Genomic DNA, 13,633 nt, shown 5'->3' on the forward strand with positions numbered 1-13,633 from the left:
CCGAATCCAGTTTCTTACATGATAATCTAGCCAGTTAGTTTTAAAATGAAATTTGATCCTGAAGTAGGATTAGTGACCTCTGATTATAACCTGTTTATGTGGCTTTGGCTAATTTGTTTTGTGGTGTGTTTCATGATGATCTGGTATAATACCAAGATACTGAAATAAGATGCCCTGTCATGCTAAGTTGCTTTTTGTCTGAGAAATTGAAAGTCTTGAAAACATGCGAACAACCTTTCCATTTCTCTCCTGTGCTCATATTTTCATGTAGAGGAGCTTGTCTGAAATTAAGACAGCTTTATTTATCAATTCACACACTTTCTTTGCTGTTTATATGTTTTTGTGCAGTCTCTTATTGTTGCAGTGATGGTGATGTAATCTGATTTAATTCTTATTAGGCATGTGAGCAGCAGTGACAAATTGGGAAAACCCTACCGTGGGGTAAAACCAGTTTTCAGTATTGGAGATGAAGAGGAATATGAAACAGGTAAATAAATATTGTGTGCAAATTTATTTTCTTAAATTGAAGTAGAGATTCCTCAGTTCACCTTCTTTCTAGTAGCAGGTGAATTGAAACAAATGTGAATAAATAGTGTTAATCAAATTTACTTTTCACTTGAAATACATCGCGTTTTACTTTGGTATAATTCCTTGGGCCTCTGGTCTGCTTACCACAGTTCACCATTTCTAGCATGACTCTGTTACTTTTAAAATTTGTTTGAAAGTTTTGTATACCCCAGTTACATAATGGTATTATCTAGCTACACCTCTGGTACCCATGTTTATATAATGGCTCAGGTATTCGAGGGTCATCTGGTGGAGGGTGATCAGAAGTCCCTTTTTCCGATTGATATTTACTTGTCATATCAGTTCCCTTTTTCGACAAACCATGATCCACAAGCCCAAGTAGACTTGAACCTACTTACCCCTAGGCTTGGTGAGTGGTGACCTCAGAGGTGATTATATTATCTAAGGGGATGCAGGAGGTGAAGGAAGTTGGGTGTATTTAGTGAAACAGTGTAGGAAACCGAGTCCCCTGCAGGGGAGGGTGTGAAGACTTGCTGCTATGTGAAGGAAAAATGTAGGTTCTGACCGGTTGAGTGGATCATTTGTGAAAGGTCATGGTTTCCTGAATAGTGCTTTAGTCATTCATACCATACTTGATTCCTTGAAAAGAAAATGGAGGTAATCCAGAGAGCTCGAGTGAAGTCTGGTATCCTACCTGTGACCCAAGAAACATATAAAGGATAAGTCCAGGTAAAATCACTTTAGCTAGCAGATCTAGGAGACTCTCTCTCTGATACCCTCCCTGTGGGAGCAATAAAGACATCTTGTTGAAGTTTTCAGTAGTTTATTCAACTTCAAAAAGGTGTCTTTATTCTTCCCACATGGATGGTATCAGAGAGAGAGAGTCTGCTAGATCTGCTAGCTAAAGTGATTTTAGCTATGCTTATCCTTTACACTCGCATTCCATAAAAAGGGTTCAAGTCAGGTCTTTGCAGCAGAGACCCTGCTGGAGACTGAAGAGTTGCTAACTAGTTACTCATGAAGGCATGGAAGTGTGCAAAAGCATTTGTGCTGCTGTGTTCTACCTGTGCATCTTTGCTCCCTTTGAGATATTTCACCTATTGTAAAAATAAAATAAAATATTACCTTGCCCACAGTGTGATCGTCCATAGGGGACTCTTCTTCCTGAAGATCAGTAGTCAGAAAAAGAGAAGCTGAAGGGTTTATATACCTCAGGAAGGTGGGTACACATCCACTACATGGTTATAACAATATAGGTGTCCTTCCATATCACTGTTGCAATATTTCTAACGCAAGGTATCTCCTACCAAGAGTAATCCATCATCTGGCAAGTATACCAATGCCTTTATTATCTACAGGAGCTGTATGCTCCCCTAACATGGCTTAGGACTTAAAGGTGACACACACACACACACACACACACACTTCAGAACATCTTTGCCACCAGTCTGAATGCATTGAACATCGATTTGAACACTTTTCCTATGTGCTGGTTACCGAGCTGTTTTTCAAATAAGTACCCTTTTGAGATTCTTCCTTGTCTTTTTTGTTTATTTTTAGTGTTGTTGGTTTCATGTCATCCAGAAAGGGAAAACAACAGTGTGGGAGGCAGATTCCGTATAAAGATTGTCATGACCAGTGTGTCTCTTGTCTGGGTACTTCCATGACCTTTCACAGTGTTTTGTCTGTCCAGAGTTTGTCCCCTAGACCCTCTGTAGTTCCCTTTTCTCCTTCACTATTTACCCATAAACCACCATCATAAGCTGTTGATTCGTGGTGCTACAGTAGAGTCTTCACATCCTGAGGGTCAGCCATCCGAAAAGAAAAAGGCCAAAAAACTCTGGTCTGATATGGATGCTTTCCAGCCTCCCCCAGATGTTTCTGTCAAGGCTAGTGAAAGCCTGGAGAATCATCTGGTCATTACCTCGGATTCTTCTGCTGTGCCCTCATTGGAGGCTGGAATGCATCTGACTTCTCTAACATGTCCTTGGAGGCTTTCCAAACTTTTGCCCCAGATATTGAGTGGAAATCTCGGCTGATTATATCTGAGGGACTGAGGGGATTCCACAAACCTTAGTGAGGGAGAAGATCCCTACTACACTTGAGTGTCAACAAGGGTCTGACCTTCTCATGTTTTTTCATGCAGATGTCCCGCAGAAAAACAAGCGTATTTCCCCTGCAGTTAAGTATCCCCAATGAGAATGACAGGATTTTACTCCAGGGTTGTTTAACACTTTAATGCCTTTAAAGCCTCCTTATAGGGTTCTTTGTGCCTGCCCCCTTTCTGAGCTTCCACTCCTATTAAGAGATCTAGGGAGCAGGTTTCCTCTGAATAAGGATCAGGATTCGGGGGAAGAATCATTATCCTACTCTTCTCATATCCCTTCCTTCTTGGACTGTGGCTCAGAGGAAGGGGATTGTATTAGTCCATATCCCCCTTTAGAAGAACTCTGCTTTAGGGCCACTGTTTTCTGTATGATGGTATTCTTTAAGTCAGACTTTTCTCAAGTTTTTGATATCCAGAAGAGGTATTATGAATGTCTCCAGATGAAGTTTCCCAAGTCTTCTGCTTTTCCTCTACTTCTTGTTGCCCTCCTGGATACATTTTCAGCAGCTTCTGTAGCACCTGATTCTTAGCCTCCAGCTTTTTAGAAACCTGACATATTTTACAATGTGCCTGATTGCAAATTTCTGTTTAAATGGTCTTCTGTTGATCCTTTTGTGGTGTCTGTCTGCTGTGACTAACTTTCTAAGGTATTGCCCTCTACCAGGTTGCTTCCTTCAGATAAGGATATTAGAGACATGGAGGGGCAGGGCAGAAAGGTCTATACTGCTGCCACCCTTTTCTTTTCGGACTTTTAATTACCAGTCAGGTATGTTTTAACCCTCCTTCTCCTTTCACATGTTTCTCAGTTGATTTCTGGTCTCCCTGTTTCTTAGGGAAGGTTTCACCCCTTTCCTTGTTTGGTTCTGTCTCTCAAGTTGTCTGCCAATTTATTAAGTGCAGTTATGATTCACCTGATGCTTTTCCAGGGCTGCTGCATTTGGTTCTGTAGTGAGGTGTTACTTTTGGCTTCATCTTCAGGCTTTTCCTGATGATGATGATATGGCCAAATTATCAATGCTGCTTTGGATAATAAAAATCTTTTTTGTACTGCTGCCGCTGAACAGGTCGAGCACACACAGTCTCATGAATGGATGCTTCACAGAGATGTGTTCCTGGGCATTGCCTCTCATAAGGGTATTCCTCGGGTAGATCTTTTTGCCTCCCCTCTGAACAGACAACTTCCTCTTTTCTGTTCCAGATTCCCAAATCATCTGGCTTGGAATGTGGATGCCTTGTTTTTTCATTGGAAAGGGCTTGCTTCTGTACACCTTCCCTCCCCTTCCTCTACTTCCAAGAGTCTTACACAAGATCAGGCAGGACTCTCCCAAAATCTTGTTAGTGGCTCATTTTTGGCCCAGCCAACATTGGTTCTCCTTTTTTTCTTACTTGGCCAGGGGCATTTCACCACAGGTTACCTCACTGTGTGGACCTTCTCATACAAGGCAAAGGGGTCTCTTATCCATTCTTATTTGTCCACTCTTCAACTGGCACTGTGGGTGATAGGTTTCTGATATCTTTTAGGCACCTTTTTTTGAGGCTTTGCTTTGGGTCCTGCAGGAGATCAGGAAGCCCACTACCAGGAAGTCATATTTATCCAGGTGGAAGAGATGTTTGACCTGGTGCCTGTCTCGCCATCAGGATCCTCTATCTGCTGAAGTTTCTGTGGCCCTCTCTTATTTGTGTAATCTGCTTCATGCTGGGTTGACATATTCTTCAGTTAAAGCTCACCTATCAGCAATTTTTGCTTGTCTGCCCTTGAATTCTTCTCTGGCCTACAGATTTGAGGTCAAACATTTTTTAAAGGCGTTCTTATTAGACCTTCCAGGAAGCCTATTCCACCTTCCTTGGTCCTCATTGAGCCTGCTGCTTTAGCTTCCTTACAACTTTGTACTTGGAAGACTGTTTTTCTTTTGGCTGTCACATTGGCAAAGAGGGTTTACAGGATGTCTCTTGAAACTAATCCTTATTTTATGTCCAAGGTGGTCATTGAGTTGTACCTTAATCAATCTGTTAATTTGCCTTCCTGTGTTCCTTCTCTGTAGTCTGCTAGTGAGAAGATTCAACACACCTTGGACTTGCATAGACAACTCAGGTATTATTCAGATAAAACTAAAGCTGTTCACAGATCTAAGCAGCTTTTTTGTTTCTTTTCATCCCTGTCCTTGTGTATAGCTGTTTCTAAGCACACCATCTTTTCCTGGATTTCTAAAGCCATCTCTTCTTGCTATTCCTTTTTTTGGCATATGTCTTTCCTCTGCTGGAGTCTCATTCCATTCTTGAGGCTGCTACTTTACCTTCTGTCCATACCTTCACTAAGCATTGTAAGTTGGATGCTATTTCCAGGGCTATCTTACATGTTTTTTTTGAGGTTTCTTCATTGCCATCCTCTTCCCATGTTTCCTCTTGAGCTTTTTTACTCTCCCTTACATTAGGAATACTGCAACAGTGACGTGGAAGGATATAGTACAGTTGTGTAAAATCTTACCATAACAGTATATGTCTTCTTTACTGTTGCAGTATTTGTTCCCTCCCTCCTGCTCCTTCAGCTCTAGCCTGTTGTCCTTGCCCTCCAGGCTGAGAGTTTCTTCTCTCTCTTTTCTCCTTCTGGATGCAAATGTTTCTTCTGCTCCTCCTTGGGCTTTTTGGCTCTGAATTGTTTTTGTTTGTACATCACCTTTATGGCTTACATCGTGCGTGAGGAGAATATGTGTGATATACAGCACCTGTAGATAGTATAGGCTTTGGTGTACTGGCCAGACAATGGGCTATCCTTGGCAGGAGACTGGCAGGAGATCCCTTATTTTAGGAATACTGCAACAGTGAAGAGAAGGACATCTACTGTTATGGTAAGATTTTACACACCTGTACTTTGATGGCTGAGAATGAGAGAGCCTGGTGAGTTTGGAGGTTGGGCATAAAATCTTAAGAGTAGGTTTTTATTTCACTCACATTGGTGATATTTTCCTTCACATCACTCTGATACCCCACATCTTCCTTCATACTAACATTTATAATATGTTCCTAATTCTCACTGCTGCATTTACTTTTGGCTGTTTGGGTGGTATCTAGGGTTACCAACTTTTCATGTCCCCTCCCCCACACATCTTTTCCAATATCCCATTACTTGGCTATTTCTCCATTTCTCCCCAGTTGCCTTAAACACTGTTCAAAACTCTGTGTGCATGCTGTTTTCTGCTTTACTTCTACAATGATTACAAATATTTAGATTTAATTTAAAACTTTTATTTCAAATTTTGTAGCACAAATACTGGTAGACATTTGCTAAACAAAGCAATACAGTCTCATAATGAAATTAGACTTAGCATTAAAACTTCTCTGCCTTTGAAACTCACATTCACTGAAACAGCATTGAAACCCACATTCAAAGAAAATGTATCTGACCAGTGACTGATTAAGTTTACCTTTGGGCTTTTTTCATATCATCGGCCCCCTTGCACACATTTTTAGGACGATGCAAAAGTTCTTTGATTCACCTTCCTGATTGTATAAAGATTGCATTAATTTATAATGTATAATAAATTATATTCCTTGTATAATACTGCGCCACTTGTTAGTGTGTTTTAAATTTATAGTTGTAACCATTTTTCCATTAAGCAATGAAACAAAACATATGAACCAATAATGACAAAACTGCCCAGTTCAAAACATTTCAACCATAAACACTCAAATTCCTGTCATTACAGTTCGCCAATATCAGTCAATATGCACAGTCTCTGCAGAAGTAAAAGTCATCTGAATAAATCCACATTAAAAAGACCTGTAACTAATGAAAAGGTTACTGCTAGCAAACAACTTTAAATTTCAGTGTTTCATCTACAAATTCAGTGCCTGCTGCCCTTGAAGAATAAATTGCCTATGTTACATTAAAAAATGGTAGTAAATCTGTATTGTTTTTTGCATATCTCATTTGGCAAATGTTTTATGCCGGATGCCCTTCTTGATGCAACCCTCCCCATTTATCTGGGCTTGGGACTGGCACAAAGAAATGCACTGGTTTGTGCATCCCCAGTGGCTGGGAGTAGAGTTGGCGAAAGTGGATGAGTTTAAATACTTGGGATCAACAGTTCAGAGTAATGGCGAGTGTGGAAGAGAGGTGAAGAAGAGAGTACAGGCAGGGTGGAGTGGGTGGAGAAAAGTGTCAGGAGTGATTTGTGACAGACAAGTACCAGTAAGAGTGAAAGGGAAGGTCTGCAAGAGGGTAGTGAGACCAGCTATGTTATATGGGTTGGAGACAGTGGCATTGACAAAAAGGCAGGAGTCGGAGCTGGATGTGACAGAGTTAAAGATGTTAAGATTTGCACTGGGTGTGACGAGGGTAGACAGAATTAGGAATAAGTATATTAGAGGGTCAGCCCAGGTTGGATGGTTTGGAGACAAAGCTAGAGAGGCGAGATTGCGGTTGGTTTGGACATATGCTGAGGAGGGATACTGGGAATATTGGGAAAAGGATGCTAAGGATGAAGCTGCCAGGTAAGAGAAAAAGAAGAACGCCTTAAGATAAGGTTTTTGGATGTGGGTGAGAAAGGACATGCAGGTGGTTGGTGTGACAGAGCAAGATGCAGAGGACAGGAAAAAATGGAAACGGGTGATCCGCTATGGCGACCCCTAATGGGAACAGCCAAAAGTAAAAAAGAAGACATTAAAAAATGGTAATATTGCAATGGGGAATGGATGGCAAACTGAAAAGAGGTTCATAGTTTCCAGCCATCTCATCCAAAGGAGGACATTCTCCGGACTGCAGCACCCCACCCCCTTAAAATACAACATAGTATCAGGAATCCATCTACATGCTGTGGGAGTAGAACTCAGCCTTTCTGCATCAGAACACAAGTATGCTACCTGTTGTACTACTAACACAGCTTTAAAATTCTATACCACAGTAGTAATACCATTTGCTAAACAAAACATCTGCACATTGGAAACAGACTTAGCATGAGCAGCAGTAAACTTCTCCTTGAAGCTCACAGTTCCTTGGGGTAGAGGATGCAGCCTCATTTACTGTAGCTAAGGTACATGGTTTGAGCCTAAGCAGGAAAACAAGGTTAGGTTGTTTAATATTAAGCTGTAATATTTTCCTGAGAGTGATGAAGAAAGAGATTGGGCATGTTTTCTTGTTGCAGAGATTATCCCACTGATGTTAAAAAAAACAGAATCATTCCTCTTTGATCTTGAAGAATGTATAAGTCATTAACTCATGAGACTACTTAGGATTCACAAAGGCCAAGATCTGTAATTATAAAATGTTTATCATATAAAGACAAAATGTTGGGCTGCATAGAACAGTCCTTAACTAACTGTGTGAAGTCCATGCTGGAGCAATACGTTTTTTGTTGTTATATTGTCTAAAACCAAAAAAAAAAATCATTGATCAGATATTTAAAAATCTAAGGGGTTTTCCTTTTGTATGTTTCAAAATATAAATATTAAACTCCTCTTTGGTTGTAAATGTTTATTACACTTTTAATGACATTCCCATAGACTTTTCTTTTCAACAGTGAATATATGAAATGATAACTAATGGAATGTTTTTGCAGCTTTTGAAAGAACTCTTTAACAAGAAAGATGGGAAACTATCAACATGAATGAAAAATATCGAAGATTGGATTACCTGATATACAGACCAGTTATATTTCAAATTAAATATTTCAAAAAGCCCATAGTCTTCCCTTTCTCATTCTCCTGAATAGCCTATGCATATTTCAAAGACAAAATTTAAAAAGATGACTTCCATTTTGTAGATTATATCCTTCTTGTATGAGGGATGTCAAGAGGAAAGGAAGAAAATGGAAATAGAAATGGAAGAAGTTCACAGAGATATGCATGCAGCAACACTATATAGCAGAAAAAAAGTACTGAAGCTGTCTTTTCCCATATAAGGAAGTAGAGAATATATTACCAAATAGTCTGTAACCATATATGCAAAAAACAAAATACATAAGCTTAGGAAATAACAAATAAGAGGTGACCAGCAATCATATTAACTACTGTAGATTTAGTGGACTATGCATTAACAAATACAACAAAAGTTTATGATCTCATTGATAAGGATCAGCATACATTAAACAAAACTACATCATTGCTCCTTGATATTAAAAGCTGATAGTCTAGCAGCAGTACAGTTAACATCCATAGTTGTCTTCTGCAGCAGAACAGCAGAATGCTGTCTCTGGAATGCATTTTACTTATTTATAGTAATACATTATAAAACAGGGCAGAGGTTAGCCGAATCATTGTCTTACACAAAGGTCCCCCCCACACAAACACACGCACATACCCCTACCTACCTCACTTGTCTGTTTGTGGTCGACTGCGCAGTCCAAACATCTTTTGGAATTCAAATTCTGTGCGCGTGGAAGACAAAGACATAAACAATCGTTCGCACAGATGGAACAGGAGTTTGCAATCTGTTTTCATTTGCTGCATCTGTGCGACCAGATACAAAAGGCATTCTTAAAGAAGAACCCCCTTAAAAAAACATATATATATATTTTTTTAAATTAAAAGAAAATTAATCTCCTGGCCATGACCAGTTGTCGTGGCCGAGGTACACCACAATTAATTTTATTTTTTTCAGACAACCAGACAATACACTGTCCGGAAAAGGCAGTCTCTGTTTTCTGGACAGTGTCCCTTAATTCCAGACAGTCTGGAAGAATTCCAGATGGTTGGCAACCCTAGTTGCATCCTGCCTCCATACCTACACTTAGACTGCTAATTACCTAGCCCCTTATTGGGAAATCAGCAGTCAGAATGTAGGCAACTTCAGTACTTTCGTTGCTGCCTCAAGGGAAAGCAGCTCTGAGGCTTCACATGAGCAGCAATTGGCTACAAGCTTCATTTCTGGCAGATAAGTCCCTGTAGAGAATCTCTTCCACACAGATAATATTGCCTTTTTAAATATTGTTGATGTATTTTTTATTTTGCTAGATTCATAGATGCATACTAGGCATAATGACCACTATGGCCTTTAAAACCCTAGCCGTGCAACCCAAATGTGACCCACAGATTTGATTTGTATTTGTTTTATGAGGGGTGATTTAGTGATTGACTCTTTCCATTAGAGACGTAAGAGCCAGACCATGGGTGAATTTTCGATTACCCATCCATTGGTCCAAGTTGCGCTTAAGTAGGGATAGTGAGGAACTTTGCTTTACATACATGAGTAGCCTGTTTCAGAGAGTGGGAATTTTGAGAAACAGATCTGTCTGTCCAACATGTCTTGTTTATGTTGCAAGCAAAAGTTAGGTATTTTCATCTAGTAGTTCTGATGCTGTTTGTTTTGTGAATGTGCTTAAGATTCATCAAAACAGGATCCAGGGATGCCTTGTATGCCAGGCAAAGATCACCTGTCAGAAGTCAGTATGATACCATGTAAAGAAACAGGGCTTTGAGGTTATCGGCATAGGACATTGTGTTTACTCCATGTATTCTTTTTGTAAGGAACCTTTGTAGACGTTCCAGTTGCTGCATGTGTCTGGCCAGGTACATACCAAAGGAGGCATAATACTCTACCGTGGGCCTACTGAGGGACGAGTACAGTGGTATGATGACCTCTTTGGACCTAGATGCCTTGCATTTGCTTATAAGTTGAGCAACATAGAAAGATCTTCTTACTACATTTGACACATGTTGGTCAAAGGCTAGGTTACTGTCTGCATGAGTTCCCAGATCCCCGACTAGTGAATCAGTTTTTAAGGGTGTTTTATTGATGACAGTTACCTGGGGTGGCAGACTTCCCAAAAAGTACTGTAATGCATTTCTTTTAACCCCTGGCTTTGGCACTAAGCATTTGTCTGCATTAGACCTTCCTGATGGGTATTCTCATCTTGGGGGTGGATTCATTGACTGCTCCCAGTTTGCAGTCACCTGAAAAACATGGATAGCCGGAGGTCTTTGACATTCGCTTTGCCATCTGAGGAGCAGGTGCCAAAGAGGAGTAGGCTTAGCATAGAGCCCTGGGGGGACTCCACTGGTGACTGGCCTCTTTGTGGAGGGGGCTTCACCGATTCTAACCTCCTGGGTCCTGTCAGTGAGTCAGCTATCTATCCAAAGTGTTATACAGGGGTTTATACGTACTTCTGTAAGTTTGTTTACAATGCGCAAGTAGGGTATTTTATCAAATGCCTTAGCCAGGTTTAGGTAGACAGTATGCACAGTTTTCCCCCTCTTCCATTGTCCTTTTCAAAGAAGTCCGCCAGATTCAGTAAACACGCCCTTCCTCTGACAAAGCCAAATTAGGATGGATCCATTGTCTTGAGATCTCCTATGACCTTGTTTATAGTTTCCATTATAATTCTTTCCATAGCTTTGCAAATAAGACTAGTTAGTCTAATGGGTCTGTAGTTTCCAGAATCTGTTGAAGGTCCTGCCTTATGAAGGGAGATGATTATCGCAGTACTGCATTCACGTGACACAAAGCCTGTTTTAAGAATATAGTTAAATAATGACTCCAGTGGTCCTGATAAGTCATTCTTTAGATTATTAAGGCGGTATCCTCGGATATTACTGGGAGCCATTTAGGTTGTGTTTTTGGCTTTAGTGAGTGCAGCCAATACATGCTCCCTAGTTATAGCTGGGGTTATGTTTGAGGATATTATTAGCGGGGGATGGTTTGGGGTGAGAGGGATGGTAAAGTTGGAACTGAATTTGTCTGCTTTGGAGCTGAATTGGTCATTATATCGCCAGGCCCTGTGAATGTGGCACCATTAATCACTAGTTCAGCACATTGCTCTGTGCCATTGTTGAGGTTTCTGACATGTCTATAAAAGGTCTTATGGTTATCTTTCATCTGGGTGGATAGCTTAACCTCAAAGTTGGCTTTGCTTAACCTAATTAGCCCTTTTTGTTGCCTATTCACTTTGATGAGAGAGTTTTTATCTTTATGGCAAATACCCTTCCTGATTTTTTGCCGTAATTGTTTTCCTTTTGTTGTATATCGTGTTTAATTTGAGATGCCACCAGGGCGGTTTATTTCTGGGGCTAGTTCTGACCTTACTTCTGCTAGGTACAGCAGCGTGTGTGCAGCCATTGACATAGATGCACGGAGTTTCTGAGATCAATTCGGCATATGTTGGTGTGGTCTTGGGATTCAGAGGAGCATTACATTTTGACAGACCATCACTTATTAACAAGTAATTTGCCTTGGAATAGTTCCTGTTACTGGTTTTAATGGGATTATGGAGTAATTTTCATTTCAAAGGAGACAGCTTTGTGGTTGGACCTTATCATGGAGGATGAGACATTGGGGGGTGGCAGCATTCTCCCATATGTCTGAACATGAGGTCCAGTATGTTGGAGCCTCTAGTGAAAGTATTCACAATTTGGTGAAGGGTGTTTGTATTTACTAAGTCCAGGAATCTCTGCACCTGTAGATTTGAGGCTGTGAAGGATTCCCTATCTGTAGAGGGATAATTAAAATCTGGCACAAGTAAGGTGTTAGGTTGGATGGTAAGTGTCTCCAGTAGGTCCAAGTATGCACTGTGAGCTTTTTGAGACATGGAAGGTGACCTCTGGCTGGCTAGGAAATGGTACGGGATTTTGTCTGTGGTGATCTGCATGTGGAGGAACGGCAACATATCATCCTGTCTGACCACCCTGGAGATATGCTTGTTATTGCTGTACATTGAGACACCTACACCTTTTGCCCCTGTCTATGCAGCTGCTAGTCTAAAAGTGTGGAAAGCATTGAAACCTTGCACTGCTGGGGTACTCTGTGCCACTTTAAACCATGTCTCGGTAACTGCATAGATACCTATATTCTCGTGTGTGAGGAGGGCTTGGAGGGAGTATAATTTTTTTTGCCTCCTGGCATTGAACAGTAAAACCTTAAAATTCTGTTGAGTTGATTTTGATATGTTGATAGGTTTGTCAGTTTGGCATTTCCCCAAAAATTGCACTATGAGAATGGACAAGGCCTTACCCATTATTTGAAAGAGTAGAGGAGAGAAATATGTAGACTATCCTTCTCAGAGCAGCATGGGCTTTTGACCATGCTGTCCCAAGAAACAACACTGTCTGTTGATTTTTTTTTGAAGAATACCAGAGATGATGTTAATATCAGACGTTTGTCAGAAGCTGATATTTTTTTTAGAAGGTGGCCGTTTTTGTGAAAAAATATATTGCTTTTAAGACATTTTAACTAAAGTGTTAGTGTTTAAAGATTGGGAAGTGTTTTATTTACTTAAAATAATGTTTGAGTGTTTTGGTGCTTGTGTACACTTCATAACATATTTTTATCATTTTACTGCTTGAGACATTTTGCTTGAAGGTTTTATATTAAAACATCAGGAAGTGTATTTCAGGACCAGAAATGTATTTTATGTTTGGTGCTTGTGTACACTTCATGACAACTTATTTTCTTTTCTTGTTTTCTCTCATTGCACTTTCTTTCAAAAGGACTTTAATTATGAATTTTCAGGGGCTGTGTGGGAAGAGTTAAGTGTGCAATCTGCTTTTAAATGCCTGTCTAACAACTTATCTTCCAACCGACTATTCCCAGTAGCACTTAAAATGTATGGATTCTTACACAGGCCTTGCTGTTTTTTCTTCCTGTAAAAAAAAAAAAAAAAAAAAAAAAAAACAGAATATAAGCCTTTGCCTCCACCACAGGTTTAGACAGTGCCTCAGCCATTAGTAGGTGACTCCGAAGTGGCCCTTTGTTGTTCCTCGGATCACTCACTCATTTCTCTGGGTTCCACTTGTGTAGTCCCTTCCAGCCCCATGGACCAAGGTTGAACCATATCCTCTGCAGCTGTTTGTGTCCAGTCCAGGCATGGGAGAGCCATATTTTTTGGGTCTGGGAGTTTCTTCTCAGAAGGGTGGGGAAAGAGGTTTCTTGCCCGGGATAAAGTGTGGTCTTTCATTTGGTATTCTTCAAGGAATATCAGTAGAAAAAAGAAACAAAAGGTTAAACATTGCTCATCCAAAGACATTTTGTCTGTTCATAAGGATGAGTTTCTTACCTTAGCCAGGAGTTTA

At 40.3% G+C, this 13,633-nt stretch overlaps 1 protein-coding gene across 3 annotated transcripts in view; it reads left to right on the plus strand.

Annotated features, from left to right (window-relative positions):
- TBC1D23 (TBC1 domain family member 23) overlaps positions 1–13,633 on the plus strand; it is a 1,834,851-nt gene that overhangs the window by 1,437,411 nt on the left and 383,807 nt on the right. For all 3 annotated transcript variants that reach the window (XM_044071377.1, XM_044071378.1, XM_044071379.1), the window contains one exon: positions 399–487. In XM_044071377.1, the coding sequence (XP_043927312.1) occupies positions 399–487 (89 nt within the window). The remainder of the gene's footprint in view (positions 1–398; positions 488–13,633) is intronic.

Source organism: Protopterus annectens, chromosome 5.part0 (genome assembly GCF_019279795.1).
Source record: "Protopterus annectens isolate FY-2018-M chromosome 5.part0, PAN1.0, whole genome shotgun sequence".
Classification (NCBI taxonomy): domain Eukaryota; kingdom Metazoa; phylum Chordata; order Ceratodontiformes; family Protopteridae; genus Protopterus; species Protopterus annectens.